This window comes from Oncorhynchus tshawytscha, unplaced genomic scaffold (genome assembly GCF_018296145.1).
Source record: "Oncorhynchus tshawytscha isolate Ot180627B unplaced genomic scaffold, Otsh_v2.0 Un_contig_3408_pilon_pilon, whole genome shotgun sequence".
NCBI classification, from domain to species: Eukaryota; Metazoa; Chordata; class Actinopteri; order Salmoniformes; family Salmonidae; genus Oncorhynchus; species Oncorhynchus tshawytscha.
This window is the reverse complement of record NW_024608101.1, coordinates 32,501-49,261: the sequence shown is the minus strand read 5'-3', so window position 1 is coordinate 49,261 and position 16,761 is coordinate 32,501. Positions and strand designations below refer to the sequence as shown.

Below are 16,761 nucleotides of genomic sequence, written 5' to 3'. Positions count from 1 at the left end.
ATCTGAGATGCTTGATGAATACGGGACACAGGTTTGACAGTTGAAATGAGTCTGCTGTGTAAGATCTTTAAGCTATGTCATCATCGTTGACTTGCCACAGGCACTACTGTAGCAGTTCCCGAGCAACAGTATCAGTGCAGTAAGCTGCAGCCAATAATAGTATACAGTCCCTCTGCTACACCGGCATGATTCAAACTAGCAGTAATAATAACACATGGCAGACGATAGCATAGCACAGGGGAAACAGCACTTCAGGGTAGCTAGGATGGAGATAACAGACCTGGGTTCAAATACTATTGGAAATCTTTCAAATACGGTGAGCATTTGCTTTAGCCTTCCTGGAGTACGGGGTGGGCGGGGTTTGCCATTTTGGGACGATCCTATTGGTTCTATTGTGCCATGCAAGCTGAATCAAGCACAGCTTTAAAAAAAAAAGCGTTATACAAGGTTGTGTGTAATTTCAGCCAGTAGTTTTGAAAGTAGCGCTCGTGTGTACAACAACGGCGCCCGTTTCGTAGAATATGTAACGAAAGCCAATTCGTAAAATATGTCCTGAATTTGTATGTGCTGAAGATCCCGTTCAATTTCTTCAAGTGTTTTAAATAGTACTTGAACCCATGTCTGGAAAACAGCAAATTGGAGAAAGGAAAGTGTTCACAACCTGTTATTAGTGGATGCAGAACATCAGCATCGCTCATGCTAATCAATTATAGAAGGATACAAATGACTCTAAGCTAAAAAATAAAACAAAATCAGCATGGATTTAAATGTAAATAATACAGAGGCAGAATACTTCATTCCGGAGCATTTTAAATCTTAATTAATTTCAAACTATAGCTACAATTTAATAATAATACAACAGTCAAGTCATTGTTCCGTAACGCATTCTTAAAATCAAACAAGTGAGGAGTGAACATTTTGCATCATAAGCCATGGATCCTGATTAGGACTCTACTCTGTGATCTAAAACAGCTGTATGTGTGAACTAACCAGGTCAGTGGCTAACATCTTCCTCTAAATACATTGGTACATTTTTTTATGAACGATTTATACAGTATATGTCAAGAAATCTGCACCCTGATGAATGTACCAATATTACAGTCAACATTAAAGCAATCAAATGAAGGACCACTAGCTGCATTGGTGTTAAAAAGTACAAGAAACAGAAATGTCATGTGACCAGCCATTATTCTATCTCTGAGGCATACATTCAAGTAAAACATTGATAACCAACCATTGAACATGACAAGATGGTTATTCCCCCCCAAAAAAATGGTATATGTTTGTTTATGGTCCTAACCTTTAAAATTCAGTTATTGGTGGCAGATTCAGTTCAAGTCAAAGTTCAAACAAACTAAAAACGATTTAAATCCAAAATATATCCCAGATATATCTCTTATACAGTGTCAGGATATAAGCATGGTTGTGATCTTTTAAATGTAAAAGTGCTCATTGAGAACAGTCAGTCCACAGTTATGTTCCAAATGGCACCTCATCTCCTACATAATGCACTACTTCTAACCAGAGCCTTATATGTGATATATTAGTGGGCTATTGCAAGTTATTCATCTAGCTTACAGAGATGATCATTAAGTAACATTATGTTGGTGATGTTACTTCAGAGCCCTCTCTCTCTCCTCCATATGTTGCCAGACCTCTCTCTCTCCCCCTCCCTCCAAGTGTTGCCAGACCTCTCTCTCTTCCTCAAGTGTTGCCAGACCCTCTCTTCTCTTCCCCTGGTGTTACAGATCTTCTTCTCACCCTCTCTCCCTCCAAGTGTTGCCAGATCTTCTCTCTCTCCTCCAAGCAAGGTTGCAGACCCTCTCTCTCCAAGTGTTGCCAGACCTCTCTCCCACTCCCTCCAAGTGTTGCCAGACCTCTCTCTCTCCCTCCCTCCAAGTGTTGCCTCTCAGACCTCTCTCTCTCCCTCCTCCCCCTCCCCCTCCTCCAAGTATTTGACCTCTCTCTCTCTCTCCTCCTCAAGTGTTGCAGGCCCCTCTCTCCCTCAAGTGTTGCCAGACCGCTCTCTCCCTCCAAGTGTTGCCAGACCTCTCTCTCACCCCCTCCCCTCAAGTGTTGCCAGACCCTCTCTCTCCCCTCCCCTCCAAGTGTTGACAGACCTCTCTCTCTCTCCCCCTCAAGTGTTGCCAGACCTCTCTCTCACCCCCTCCAAGTGCTGCCCAGAGCATGCAAACAGTCACTGTCAAATGGGTGCAGTAACACGTAGATGGGTGCAGCCATAACACGTAGATGGGTGCAGTAACACGTAGATGGGTGCAGTGCAACACGAGATGGGTCAGTAACACATAAATGGGTGCAGTAACACATAAATGGGTGCAGTAACACGTAAATGGGTGCAGTAAAAACACATCAGTAAACGTATTCTACCAATTTAAAATACACCGTCTACAACCACAGAGACTAACATATAGATTCTATTACTCTATGTATGGATTCAGTGTTAGGAGAGAGTCAGTTTTAGGTGAAGTTAGTATTGTGTGGTGGTGGAGCCTGGGACCTACTCCCCTACAGCTTGGGTTGAAGATGGGAATACCATCGCACATGTCACGTTTGAGCTTGGCCCTCAGTCAGCCTCTGGACGGTGGTCTTGTCCCTGGTGAGTATCCGGGCAGCTTTCTACCTTCTCCTGGTTCCGGTCAGATAGCGCAGGCCCTCGGCCTGCAGCAGGTTCAGCTTCTCACCACGGCTCTCATCCAGGGCGATGTCTCATTTATATAAGGGTTGAAGCGGAAGTACGAGTCGGGTGGAAGGAGGGCATCGAGCATGATGTGGACTTCTGATTCAGAATAGGGAGGGGAGTGTGAAGGTTACACAAACACACGAACGGGTCAAAATGGCACAAATACATCACCGTTGAATAACTATTTCTCTAAATATCTTCCTCCAAGGGACAAGGTTAAGTCCCAAAAGCGTAAAGATAAATTGTGGGCTACAATGGAATATCCCAAAACACAGAGTATAGACACAGAAATAAACAGTCTGAAGTTTGAGAGAGAGTCATGAGGGCAGAAACAGTCTAGATGTACCTGAAGGGACTTTTCCAATAGGAAACAGCAGGTCAGAGACATGAAAGTGAGGTTGAGGTTGAGTGTTAGTTCAGGAGCTAAAACTCTGGTTCTATTAACACTATTGTCAAACTACACACCTGGAGACTAATTCTCACTACTTGTCTCAATAAGAACCCATTAAGTCTGTGGTTATAGTTAACACTGCAGCAGCTGTTCCCGTCAAGGTTACCTCACTCACGTCTCTGTGGGAATATGAGTCTCAGTTCAGGAGACGTGTGCCATTATAGTACATAACAGATTGAGTTTGACTCTGTTCAACACACTTTTCAGATGACATATCTGGAGGCTGTGTGGTGGATTCTGGGTCCCAACCAATGCTCTATATAATATCATTATCACCACAAATACAGATGTTGGAGGATTGTTTTTAGTGTTCTCATTACAAAAACATTTCCACCCTAGAGATATAGATCAAATAAAACTGCATTCACTCTGTTGTATCAGTGGTGAAACAGATGAGTGCTGTGTCTCTGTGTTGTAGTAGTGAAACAGATGAGTGCTGTGTCTGTGTTGTAGTAGTGAAACAGATGAGTGCTGTGTCTGTGTTGTGGTAGTGAAACAGATGAGTGCTGTGTCTCTGTGTTGTATCAGTAGTGAAACAGATGAGTGCTGTGTCTCTGTGTTGTATCAGCAGGGAAACAGATGAGTGCTGTGTCTCTGTGTTGTATCAGTAGTGAAACAGATGAGTGCTGTGTCTCTGTGTTGTATCAGTGGTGAAACAGATGAGTGCTGTGTCTGTGTGTGGTATCAGTAGTGTAGTGAAACAGATGAGTGCTGTGTCTGTGTTGTATCAGTAGTGTAGTGAAACAGATGAGTGCTGTGTCTCTGTGTTGTATCAGTGGTGAAACAGATGAGTGCTGTGTCTCTGTGTTGTATCAGTGGTGAAACAGATGAGTGCTGTGTCTCTGTGTTGTATCAGTGGTGAAACAGATGAGTGCTGTGTCTCTGTGTTGTATCAGTGGTGAAACAGATGAATGCTGTGTCTGTGTTGTATCAGTGGTGAAACAGATGAGTGCTGTGTCTCTGTGTGTGGTGCTCCTGTAGTTTGGGATGAATCTTTCCCTCTCTACCCCATCTCCCCTTTCAGAGGGGTTATTTATAACCAGCAGATTAACACGCTTAAAAGCCTGTTTTCCTCTTCAAAAACACTCTCCCCTACAGTACCACGACACTCACTGAGAGGGGCGAGTAACAGTGTAGCTTTCAGGCTGTGTTGGTGTGTACAGAGATAAGGTGTGTACAGAGATAAGGTGTGCACAGAGATAAGGTGTGCACAGAGATAAGGTGTGCACAGAGATAAGGTGTGTACAGTTGATGTGAAGTAGACCTGAAGTCATGCAGGGGCTGTGTGGGCATGCCTGTTTTACTGGGCCCCCGATGGCACAGTGGTCTAAGGCACTGCATCTCATTGCAAGAGGTGTCACTAGAGTCCCTGGTTCGAATCCAGGCTGTATCACATCCGGCCGTGATTGGGAGTCCCATGGCCCAGCGTCGTCCCGGGTTTGACCGTCAATGTAAATAAGAATTTGTTCATAACGGACTTGCCTAGTTAAATAAAATACATTTACTCTAACCACAGACTGCCTTCATCTCATCTCATCCTTACTAGGAAATGTGTTGAGAATCAAAGTGTCCATTAGAACATTATTGTTATTTTACAGCTGCTTGTTACTTTATTCTTTGTCCTATTTTACATTGTTAAACTGCATTGTTGGTTAGAGCCTGTTGTAAGTAAGCATTTCACTGTACACCTGTTGTATTCGGTGCATGTGACTTATAGAATTTGTATTGCTGAAGTGATGCAGAGATGTATATCAGAGGGTACATGGACCCACCCAGACGTACCCTCTGTGTCGGTGGCAGAGCTGATGACGTTGTGAGCTTGGTCTTGAGGCTGGTGTACGTGGTGTTGTTTTTGCCAGCTGTCTCCACGCGGCCTGTACCCAGTGACACCACACACTGGACCGGCGTATTGGGCCACAGGCATTTACACTCATGGATGGCCAACGCTGTGGGGTTGTTGATGAGGAGACCTCCATCCTGGAGACAGAGAGAGAACGAACTATTATGATCCTGCTATTGCTATGACCATTTGGGGCTCCCGGAGTGGCACAGTGGTCCTGGCACTGCATCTCAGTGCTTGAGGCATCGCTACAGACACCCCTGGTTTGAATCCAGGCTGTATCACAACCGGCCGTGATTGGGAGTACCATAGGGCAGCGCACAATTGGCCCAACGTCGTCTGGGTTTGGCCGGTGTAAGCCGTCATTGAAAATAAGAATTTGTTCTTAACTGATTTGCCTAGTTAAATAAAAAGTTAAAACATTTAAATAATAATAATAATAATAATACACAGTATAGATTTAAAAACAGTTATGTATATTTTCTCTTCCCTTCTGTCTAACTGGCTTTGATATGCATCATTTAGCATTTACACACTAAGATAATTTAAAAGATTTCTTTGCTTGTTGCAGTTTGGGAAAGTAGGAAAAGCCAAAACGCAGCTGTTAAATAATTTATGAACATCTGTGGAAAGGAAGGTAACAGATCAATGATGTAGTTTCACACGCACAGGACACAAGACACACGCACAGGACACAGACACACGCTTGCACAGACACACGTGCAGGACACAGGGACACAGACACACGACAGGACACAGACACACGTACAGGACACAGACACACGTACAGGACACACGTACACAGACACACGACACAGACACACGCACAGGACACAGACACACACGTACAGGACACAGACACACACACGCACAGGACACAGACACACGTACAGGACACAGACACACAGGCTGTATCTTTTCCTCTTCCCTTCTGTCTAACTGGCTTTGATATCGAACAGCCACCCAGGACCAATGGGGAGTGTATGGTCTGAGGGGTGTTGAATATGCATGAGGCTGGGGGCCTCGGGCTGGCTACAGGATCAAACACCGAGGGGCCAGCCTCATTAGGGAGCCAGGCTGGGGGTGGGAGCTCTGGCCTGGAGTGTCTAGCTAGAAAAGTCTCTGGGGAAGATTTTAGTGTGTGCGCATGGGGAGGGGCAGTCAGACCTTCCGGGTGGGGGAGGCCCCTCCCATCACTATATCCCTCCTGTACATGAGATATTTCTGAACTTCATTTTCAATAAATACCTAATCGTTTGCAAAACCATGTTTCATTGTTATTTTGGGGTATTGTGTATAGGTAGATGGGTGAGAAATATGTATTTAATACATTTGAATTCAGGTTTAACAAGAAAATGTGGAATAAGTCAGTCCAAGGGATGTGAATACTTTTGAAAGCAGTGCAAGTCTCAACTAGAAGATTAATAAGTGTATTCCTACAAAGAAGATTACTTAAACATTGTGAAAATAAGGCAACCCTTCCTGGACTATAATACCAGTCAAAAGTTTGGACACACTCATTCAAGGGTTTTTTACTATTTTCAACATTGTAGAATAATAGTGAAGACATCAAAACTATTAACACATATGGAATCATCTCAAAGCAAAAGTGTTAAATATATTTTAGGTTCTTCAAAGTAGCCACCCTTTGCCTTGATGACAGCTTTTGAAACTCTTGGCACTCTTCAACCAGCTTCACCTGGAATGCTTTTCCAACATTCTGAGGAGCTCCACATATGCTGAGCACTTGTTGGCTGCTTTTCCTTCACTCTGCGGTCCAAGTCATCCCAAACCATCTCAATTGGGTTGAGGCTGGGTGATTGTGGAGGCCAGGTCATCTGATGCAGCACTCCATCACTCTCCTCCTTGTTTAAATATCCCTTACACAGCCTGGCAGTGTATTGGGTCATTGTCCTGTTGAAAACAAAAGATAGTGGGACTAAGTGCAAACCAGATGGGATGTCATATGGCTGCAGAATGCTGTGGTAGCCATGCTGGTTAAGTGTGCCTTGAATTCTAAATAAAATCCCTGACAGTGTCACCAGCAAAGCACCCCCACACCTCCTCCTCCATGCTTCACGGTGGGAACCGCACGAGCAGAGATCATCTGTTCACCCACACTGCGTCTCACAAAGACAAGTGGTTGGAACCAAAAATTTTACATTTTGACTCATCAGACCAAAAGGACAGCTTTCCACCGGTCTAATGTCCATTGCTTGTGTTTCTTGGCCCAAGCAAGTTTCTTCTTATTATTGGGGTCCTTTAGTAGTGGTTTCTTTGCAGCAATTCGACCATGAAGGCCTGATTCTCCTCTGAACAGTTGATGTTGAGATGAGTCTATTTCTTGAACTCTGAAGCATTTATTTGGGCTGCAATTTCTGAGGCTGGTAACTCTAATGAACTTATCCTCCGCAGCAGAGGTAACTCTGGGTCTTCCATTCCCGTGGCGGTCCTCATGAAAACCAGGGCTTGATGGTTTTTGCAACTGCACTTTCAAAGTTCTTTCAATTTAAAAGTAGTTGAAATGTTCTGCATTGACTGACCTTCATGTCTTAAAGTATTGATGGTCGTTCCTCTTTGCTTATTTGAGCTGTTCTTGCCATAATATAGACTTGGTCTTTTACCAAATAGGGCTATCTTCTGTATACCATCCCTACCTTGTCACAACAAAACTGATTGGCTCAAATGCATTAAGGAAAGAAATTCCCAAAATTAACTTAACATGTCACACCTGTTAATTGAAATGCACTCCGGGTGACTACCTCATGAAGCTGGTTGAGAGAATGCCAAGAGTGTGCAAAACTCAAAGCAAAATGCGGCTACATTGAAGGATCTCAAATATATTAAAAAATATATATATATTTTTTACACATGATTTCATAGTTTTGATGTCTTCACTATTATTCTACAACGTAGAAAATAGTAATAAAGAAAAACCCTTGAATGAGGAGGTGTGTCCAAACTTTTGACTGGTACTGTATGTGTAAACACTTCCATAGGGGTTGGTGGATGTAGGCTTGCAGATCGGTGTGTGTGCACGCTAGATGTACTCTTAATGGGAGGAAATCAGGCTGCAGACAGAAGCACTAGACAAAGTCCACTGACCAACCGGACAAAACAACTCAGTGCCTTTATCATCACGTGACCCACTGAGTGACTCCATTGTCTTTAATTATGGTAGTGGCTTAGATGTGCCATGGCAGCTTCTTTTCCTTGATAGCTGGAGTGGCCAGATTTCAAATAGCACCGAGCACAATGCCTTCCACTCATAATTAGTGTGACACACAGTCTCCCAGTCAGCCGAGAGTAGAATCATTCTGAATGCCACAACGTGTCTCAATGACTCGCCACCTGTTAGGAGCATTTATAGACAAGAGTCGGCTCATTGAAGCACAGGCTGCATCCCGAATGACAGCATATTCACTACATAGTTCACTCCTTTTGACCAGGGCCCAATAGGCCCTATGGGCCCTAGTCAAAAGTAGTGCACTATGTAGGGAAGTCTGTTTTTAAACACTGAAGAAGAGACTCCATGGTGTTATTATTATTATACTGGATCTGGGTAGAAGACTGTTTCCTAAGACTGGTTTTGCAGGTAGGAGCATTGGACCAGTAGCCAAAAGGTTGCTGGATCGAATCCCAGAGCTGACAAGGTAAAACATAATAATAATCTGTCATTCTGACCCTGAGCAAGGCAGTTAAACCCACTGTTCCCTGAAGACATGGATGTCAATTACGGTGTCAGACTTCTGATGCCATTGTATGCTTTGCAACGCTGCTTGGAGTCTTTTCAGCTGTACACTCACGGCTTTTCTTTCCCAACTGATGCCAGTGCCACACCGAAGCGCTGCTTGAGGTCTTTAGGGGGACTTTTCATCTGAGAACCATACTGGTACGGCTTATACACTTGGACCGTTGCCATGTTCTCACAGAAAGGGTTCCTTCAGACCCGGGTGTATAATTTGGACGGGAGGGTTAAAGTTAGAAACAATTATTTACTTAGGGGCCAAACTGTGGCAAATGAGCTGGGCACACAGAAAGAGGCAACAGAAGCTGCCTGTCAAACTCAGCATGACGCAGGTCAAGGGTCACTTCCCCTTCAGAGGGATTTAGAGCTGTAATGCAAGTCTCATTTTAATACCTCTATCCCGTAGCCAATGTCTGTATAGAAAGCAGCTCTTCCCACAGGTCAAAATGTCCTCCTTTGGGTGAAGGGTACAGCCCCTCTCTATTGAGGTGATTTGACAGAGTGTAACCCCAGTGCCAAAGGCTAAACTGCAATTGAAATATTGGAGAAAGGTTCAGGACGGCAGCTTAGCAGCCCTTCAAAGTAGAACCAAAGGCAGAACAAGACAGAAAGGTGAAGCATGATGCAGAACTGCAAGCCAAAACATACTTACACTACATGCCCAAAAGTATGTGGACACCTGCTTGAACATCTCATTCCAAAATCATGGGCATTAATATGCAGTTGGTCCCCTTTGCAGCTATAACAGACTCCTCTCTTCTGGCAAGGCTTTCCATTAGATGTTGGAACATTGCTGCTATAACAGACTCCTCTCTTCTGGCAAGGCTTTCCATTAGATGTTGGAACATTGCTGCTATAACAGCCTCCACTCTTCTGGGAAGGCTTTCCACTAGATGTTGGAACATTGCTGCTATAAACAGCCTCCACTCTTCTGGGAAGGCTTTCCACTAGATGTTGGAACATTGCTGCTATAAACAGCCTCCACTCTTCTGGGAAGGCTTTCCACTAGATGTTGGAACATTGCTGCTATAAACAGCCTCCACTCTTCTGGGAAGGCTTTCCACTAGATGTTGGAACATTGCTGCTATAAACAGCCTCCACTCTTCTGGGAAAGCTTTCCACTAGATGTTGGAACATTTCTGCAGGGACTTGCTTCCATTCAGACACTGATGTTGGGCGATTAGGCCTGGCTCACAGTCAGCGTTGAAATTCTTCCCAAATGTGTTTGATGGGGTTGAGGTCGGGTTTTGTGCAGGCCAGTCAAGTTCTTCCACACTGATTGAGACAAACCATTTCTGTATGGACCTCGCTTTGTGCATGGGGGCAGTGTCATGCTAAAACAGGAAAAGGCCTTCCCCAAACTGTTGCCACACATTTGGAAGCACAGAATCATCTAGAATATCATTGTATGGGGTAGCATTTAGATTTCGCTTCACTGGAACTAAGGGTCCAAACGAAACTTCACAGTGGGCACTATGTATTGGGGAAGGTAGCGTTCCCCTGGCTTCCACCAAACCCAGACTAGTCAGTCGAACTGCCAGATGGTGAAGCGTGATTCATCACTTCAGTGTCACGAACCGGCTCAAAGCCCGTAACAAAGGGAGACAACGTTGAGATAATGAGTAACAGAATATATATTCATTAACTAAAGCAACTAAGGAAAATATACAATGGTGTGTGTAATCAGTAGTGGTGTGAGTGTTTTGCATGCATGAATGTGATAATGCAGGGTGTTGAAAGGTGCCAAAGCAAACAAACAAAAGGCCACCAAGAACCACAACACAATCTACAAAGGTGTCTGCATGGAGAGAGTCTCCCCCATGAATGTGGAAGAGGTGTATTTATCCTGGGAGACACCTGGCCCAGGTGTTTCCCATGTGAAGCTGACGACCCTCCCAACTCCGCCCACCGGCATCCTAATAAGGAAACAAGAACAAAGACAGAATATGGCAGACAGAGTGGGAGGGTCGTCACATCAGAGAACGCGTTTCTACTGCTCCAGAGTCCAATGGCGGCGAGCTTTACACCACTCCAGCCGATGCTTGGCATTGCACATGGTGATCTTAGGCTTGTGTGCGGCTGCTTGGCCATGGAAACCTATTTCATTAAGTTCCCAACAAACTGTTAATGTGCTGATGTTGCTTTCAGAGGCAGCTTGGAACTCGGTAGTGAGTTTCACCGAGGACAGACACACTACAGCACTCTGCGGTCCCGTTCTGTGAGATTGTGTGGCCTACCACTTCGTGGCTGAGCCATTGTTGCTCCTAGACGTTTCCACTTCACAATAATAGCACTTACAGTTGACCGGGGCAGCTCTAGCAGGACAGAAATATGACAAACTGACTTGTTGGAAAGATGGCATCCTATGACGGGGCTAATGTTTGTCTATGCAGATTGCATGGCTGTGTGCTCGATTTTATACACCTGTCACCAACGGGTGTGACTAAAATAGCCGATTCCAATCATTTGAATTCAATAATAAACATGGTGTTGTACATACAGTGTAATATGTATGCTGGTCTGGTGTTTAAAGATAGACCTGTCCTCCTCCATACTCCTCCTGGGGAAACATTCCTCCCCTGGGGTTGTTCCCTCTCCTTCAGCCAGTAATGGTTGATACACAAATCAGACTTGTTTTAGTCAGGCCACAATATTCCTACTAGCTAATAAGGCTCTGCCTGCACCTGTGGGAGCAAGTTTGACTGCTAAAATATTGGTGAATTAAACAGAATTAGCGTGTTAATGAAGAAGAAGTAGCAGACATACGTTCCATTAAGAGCACGAGACAGGATAAAAGGATAACTAAAATAAAATAAATAGCTACAATTTAAGGGACGGTTAGTTTCTACTTCAAATTAATTCTGCTGCCATTACTGCCAAGACTTGTTGGCTTATCTGCATTGTTCCACTAAGCCATTTTTAGGGGGGGGTGATTTAGATAGAACCCCATTCCCATCTAGCGTTGTGATCAGTAAAAGTCATTTCACGCATCAGCGTTTCTCAGCTCCTATTAGCAACTTCCTCCTCACAATCTCTCTCATCCTCTCGCTCTCTCTCCAACCCTCCCTCTCCATCCCCTCTCTCTCCCCTATCTCTCTCTCTCTCCGCTCCATCTCTCTCCCTCTCTCGCTCCATCCCTCCCTCTCTCGCTCCATCCCTCTCGCTCCATCCCTCCTTCCTCTCTCGCTCCATCCCTCTCTCTATCCCTCCATCCCTCTCTCTATCCCTCCCTCCATCCCTCCCTCTCTCTCTCTATCCCTCCCTCTCTCTCTCTATCCCTCTCTCTCGCTCCATCCTCCCTCCCCTCTCTCTATCCCTCCTTGCTCTATCCCTCCTTGCTCTACCCCTCCCTTGCTCTATCCCTCCTCCATCCCTCCCTCTCTCTCTCGCTCCATCCCTCCCTCTCTCTCCATCCCTCCCTCTCTCTCCATCCCTCCCTCCCTCTCTCTCCCTCTCCCATCCCTCCCTCTCCTCCCTCGCTCCATCCTCCCCCCTATCCCCCTCCCTCCCCTCCCCTCGCTCTATCCCTCCCTCTCTCTCTATATCCCTCCTCCATCCTTCCTCTCTCTCTCTCCCTCCTCTCTCTCTCTCCTCTCCCTCCCTCCTATCCATCCCCTCCCCTCTCTATCCCTCCCTCTCTCTCCATCTCCATCCTCCATCCTCCCTCTCTCTCCATCCCTCCTCGCTCTCTCCATCCCTCCCTCCTTGCTCTCTCCATCCCTCCCTCTCCCTCTCGCTATCCCTCCCTCTCTCGCTATCCCTCCCTCGCTCTCTATCCCTCCCTCTCTCTCTATCCCTCCCTCTCTCTCTATCCCTCCCTCTCTCTCTATCCCTCCCTCCTCGCTCTCTCTATCCCTCCCTCTCTCTCTCTATCCCTCCCTCCTCGCTCTCTCTATCCCTCCTCCCCTCCTCTCTCTATCTATCCCTCCCTCTCATTCTCTCTATCTATCCCCTCCCTCTCTCTATCTATCCCTCCTCCTCTCTCTATCCCTCCCTCCCTCTCTCTCTCTCTCTATCCCTCCCTCCCTCTCTCTCTATCCTCCTCTCTCTCTCTATCCCTCTCTCCTCTCTCCCTCCCTCCCTCCCTCTCTCTCTATCCTCCCTCCCTCTCTCTATCCCTCCCTCCTCTCTCTCTATCCCTCCCTCCTCTCTCTCTATCCCTCCCTCCCTCTCTCTATCCCTCCCTCCCTCTCTCTCTATCCTCCCTCCCTCTCTCTATCCCTATCCCTCCCTCTCTCTATCCCTATCCCTCCCTCTATCCTCCCTCCCTCTCTCTCTATCCTCCTCCCCTCTCTCTATCTATCCTCCCTCTCTCCCTCTCTATCCCTCCCTCCCCTCCCTCTATCTATCCCTCCCACCTCCATCCCTCCCTCCCTCTCTCTATCTATCTCCTCCCCTCCTCTCCTCTCTATCCCTCCCTCTCTATCCCTCCCTCTCTCTCTATCCCTCCCTCCCTCCTCTATCTCTATCCCTCCCTCCCTCTCTCTATCCCTCCCTCTCTATCCCTCCCTCTCTCTCCTCTCTCTATCCCTCCTCTCTATCCCTCCCTCTCCTCTCTCTATCCCTCCCTCCCTCCATCCCTCCCTATCCCCCTCCATCCCTCCCTCTCTCTCTCTATCCTCCCTCCCCTCTCTCTCTATCCTCTCTCTCCCTCCATCCTCCCATCCCTCTCTCTCTCTCTCCCTCTTGCTCTATCCCTCCTTGTTTCTATCCTCTCCTTTCCTTCCATCATCTCTCTCTAAAATATCCACTCCCTTCCATTAAAGTAACCTTCCACTCCCTCCCTCTTAAAAATCCCTCTCTCTCTATCCCTCCCACTCCCTCTGTCCTCTATCCCTCCCCTCATGAATATTAATAGATTAAAAATAAAATAATAAAGTATCTGGCTATCCTATCCTCTCCTGATATCCCTCCCTCCATCCTTCCCTCCTCTCCCTCCTCTCTCTGTCCTCTCTCCTCCTCTGTCCATCCTCCCTCCATCCCTCCTCTCTATCCCTCCCCCCTCTCCATCCTCCCTCCTCCCTCTAAAATCTCTCTATCCCCCTCCTCTCTCTCTATCCTCCCTCCCTCTCTCCATCCTCCCTCCCTCCACTCGCTATCCATCCCTCCCTCTCTATCCTAGCCTCCCTCTCTATCTATCCTCCCTCCCTCTCTCTCTATCCCTCCCTCCCTCTGTCCACTCCTCCCTCTCTCTATCTGTCCCCTCCTCCCTGCTCTCTCTCTATCCTCCCTCCCTCTACCTCCTCCCTCTATCTATCCCCTCCCTCTCTTCTCTCCCTCTATCTATCCCTCCTCCCTCCCCATCTCTCTATCTATCCCTCCTCTCCCTCTCTCTATCTATCCCCACTCTCTCTATCCCTCCCTCTCTCTCTATCCCTCCCTCTCTCTCTATCCCTCCCTCTCCTCTCTCCCTATCCCTCCCTCTCTCTCTCTCTCTATCCCTCCCTCCTTCTCTCTCTATCCCTCCACTCCCTCTCTCTATCCCTCCCTCCCTCCATCCCTCTCTCTATCCCTCCTCCCTCTCTATCCATCCCTCCCTCTCTATCTATCCCTCCCTCCTCTCCTCTATCCTTTATCCTCCTCTATCCTCCCTCCCTCTCTCTATCTATCCCTCCCTCCTCCTCTCTCTATCTATCCCTCCCTCTCTCCCCTCTATCTATCCATCCTCCCTCTCTCTATCCTCCTCCTCCCTCCTCCCTCTATCTATCTCCCCTCCCTCCCTCCTCTCTCTGTCCCCTCTCTATCCCTCCTCCCTCGCCTCCTCTCTCTTCTGTCCCTCCCTTCTCTCTCTATCCTCCCTCGCCTCTATCCCTCCTCCCTCTCCTCCTGTCCCTCCTCCCTCTCATTCTCTCCTTCCACTCCCTCTCTCTCCTCTATCTATCCCTCCTCTTCTCTTTATTCTCTCTCTATCCTCCCTCTCCTCTTCCCTCCCTCTCTCTCTATCCTCCCTCTGCCTCACTATCCCATCCTCTCCCTCTATCCTCCCTCCCTCTCCCTCTTATCCTCCCTCCTCTCCCTCCATCCTTCCCTCTCTCTCTCCACTCCCTCTCTCTCTCTCCCTCCCTCCATCCCTCCTCCTCTATCCCTCCCTCAGCTCTCTCTATCCCCTCCCTCCCCTCGTTTCTCTCCATCCCCCCTCGCTCTCTCCATCCACTCCTCGCTCTCTCCATCCCTCCCTCGCTCTCTTCCACTCCCTCTCCCTCTCTCGCTAGCCCTCCTCTCTCTATCCCTCCCCCTCGCTCTCCATCCCTCCCTCCTCTCTCATCCTCCCTCCTCTCTCTATCCCTCCCTCGCTCTCTTCCCTCCTTTCCTTTCTCTCTTCCTCCCTCCCTCGCTTCTCTATCCTCCCTAAATAATCTCTGCCTTCCCTCCCTCTCTATCTATCCCTCCTCCCTCCTTCCTTTCTCCTCTATCTCCTCCCTCCACTCTCTCTCTCTCCCTCCCATCTCTCCTCTCTATCCCTCCTCTCTTGTCTATCTTCCTTCTCCTTCTTCTCTTCTCTATCCTCTCCTTCCCTCCCTCCCTCTCTCATCTATCCCTCCCCTCCCTCTCTATCCCTCCTTCCCTCTATCTATCCCCTCCTCCTCTCTCTATCCCTCCCTCGCTCTCTATCCCTCCCTCTCTCTATCCTCCCTCCCTCTCATTCTTCTCTATCTATCCCTCCCTCCCTCCTCTTCTCCCTATCCCTTTATCTCTCCCTCCCTCCTCTCCTCTATCCCTCTTCCCTCCCTCTTCCCTCCCTCTCTTTCTTTCCTCCTATCCCTCCTCTCTCCTCCCTCCCTCTCTCTCTCTATCCCTCCTTCTCTCTCTATCCCTCCCCTCCTATCTATCCCTCCCTCTTCTCTCTATCCCTCCTCCTCCTCTCTCTCTATCCCTCCTCCTCTCCTCCTCCCCTCTCTCTATCCCTCCCTCCCTCCCTCTCTATCCCTCCCTCCCTCTCTATCCCTCCCCTCTCTCTATCCCTCCTCCTCTCTTCTATCTATCCCTCCCTCCCTCTCTCTCTCTCTCTATCTATCCCTCCCTCTTCTTCTATCCCTTCCTTTCCTCTTCTCTCTATCCTCCTCTCCTCCTCCTCTGTATCCTCCTCCTCTATCTCTCCTATCCCTCCTCCCTCCTCTATCCCTCTATCCTCCCTCTCTCTATCCCTCCCCCTCTCCTCTCTATCCCTTCCTCCCTCCCTCCCTCCCTCTCCCTCCTCCTCCCTCCCTCCTCTATCCCTCCCTCCCTTCTATCTATCCCCCTCTCTCTATCTATCCTCCTCCTCTCTTCCATCCCTATCCTATCCTCCTCTCTCTCTATCCTCTCTCTCTCCATCCCTCCTCCCTCTATCCTTCCCTCCTTTATCCTCCCTCCCTCTCTTCTATCCTCTCTCTCCTTCCCTCTCTCTATCCCCTCCTCTCTCTATCCCTCCCTCTCTCTCTTTCCATCCTCCCCCCTCCATTCCCCCTCCATCCCTCCTCTCCCTCCTCTATCCCTCCTTTTCCTCTCTCCTCCATCCCTCCTCTCTCCCTCCTCCTCCTCCTTGCTCTATCCTCCTTGTCTCATTCCCTGCTATCCCTCTTCTCCATCCTCCCTCTTCTTTGGTCCATCCCTCCCTTCTCTCTCTCCATCCTCCTTTCTCTCCCTCTATTCTCCTTCTCCATCCCTCCTCTCCCCTCCCGATCCTCTATCCTTCCCTCTCCATCCCCCTCCAGATCCTCCTCCATCCTCCTCCCTCTATCTAAAAATCCCTCTCTATCTCCTCTTCTCTCCATCCCCACTCCCTGCCCTCTCTCCATCCCCTCCCTCTCTCCATCCCTCCCTCTCTCCATCTCCTCCTCTCTCTCTCTATCCCTCCTCCTCTCTCATTCCTTTCTCTATCCTCCTCCTTTTCTCCTATTCCCTCTCTCTCTCTATCTATCTATCCTTCCCTCGCTCTCTCTATCCCTCCTCGCTATCTATCCCTCCCTCTCTCCTATCCCTCCCTCCCTCGCTCTCTCTATCCTCCCTCCCTCTCTCTCTATCCCTCCCTCGCTCTCTAT

General features: G+C 47.9%; 1 protein-coding gene across 1 annotated transcript in view; it reads right to left on the bottom strand.

The window, feature by feature from the left end:
- Positions 1-2,727: 2,727 nt before the first annotated feature.
- Positions 2,728-16,761, bottom strand: part of LOC121838787 (calcium-independent phospholipase A2-gamma-like) — a 40,831-nt gene continuing 26,797 nt past the window's right edge. Inside the window, exons 9-10 of the mRNA XM_042312872.1 lie at positions 4,935-5,129; positions 2,728-2,797 (exon numbers count right to left, since the gene is read on the bottom strand). Of these exons, the coding sequence (XP_042168806.1) occupies positions 2,728-2,797; positions 4,935-5,129 (265 nt within the window). The remainder of the gene's footprint in view (positions 2,798-4,934; positions 5,130-16,761) is intronic.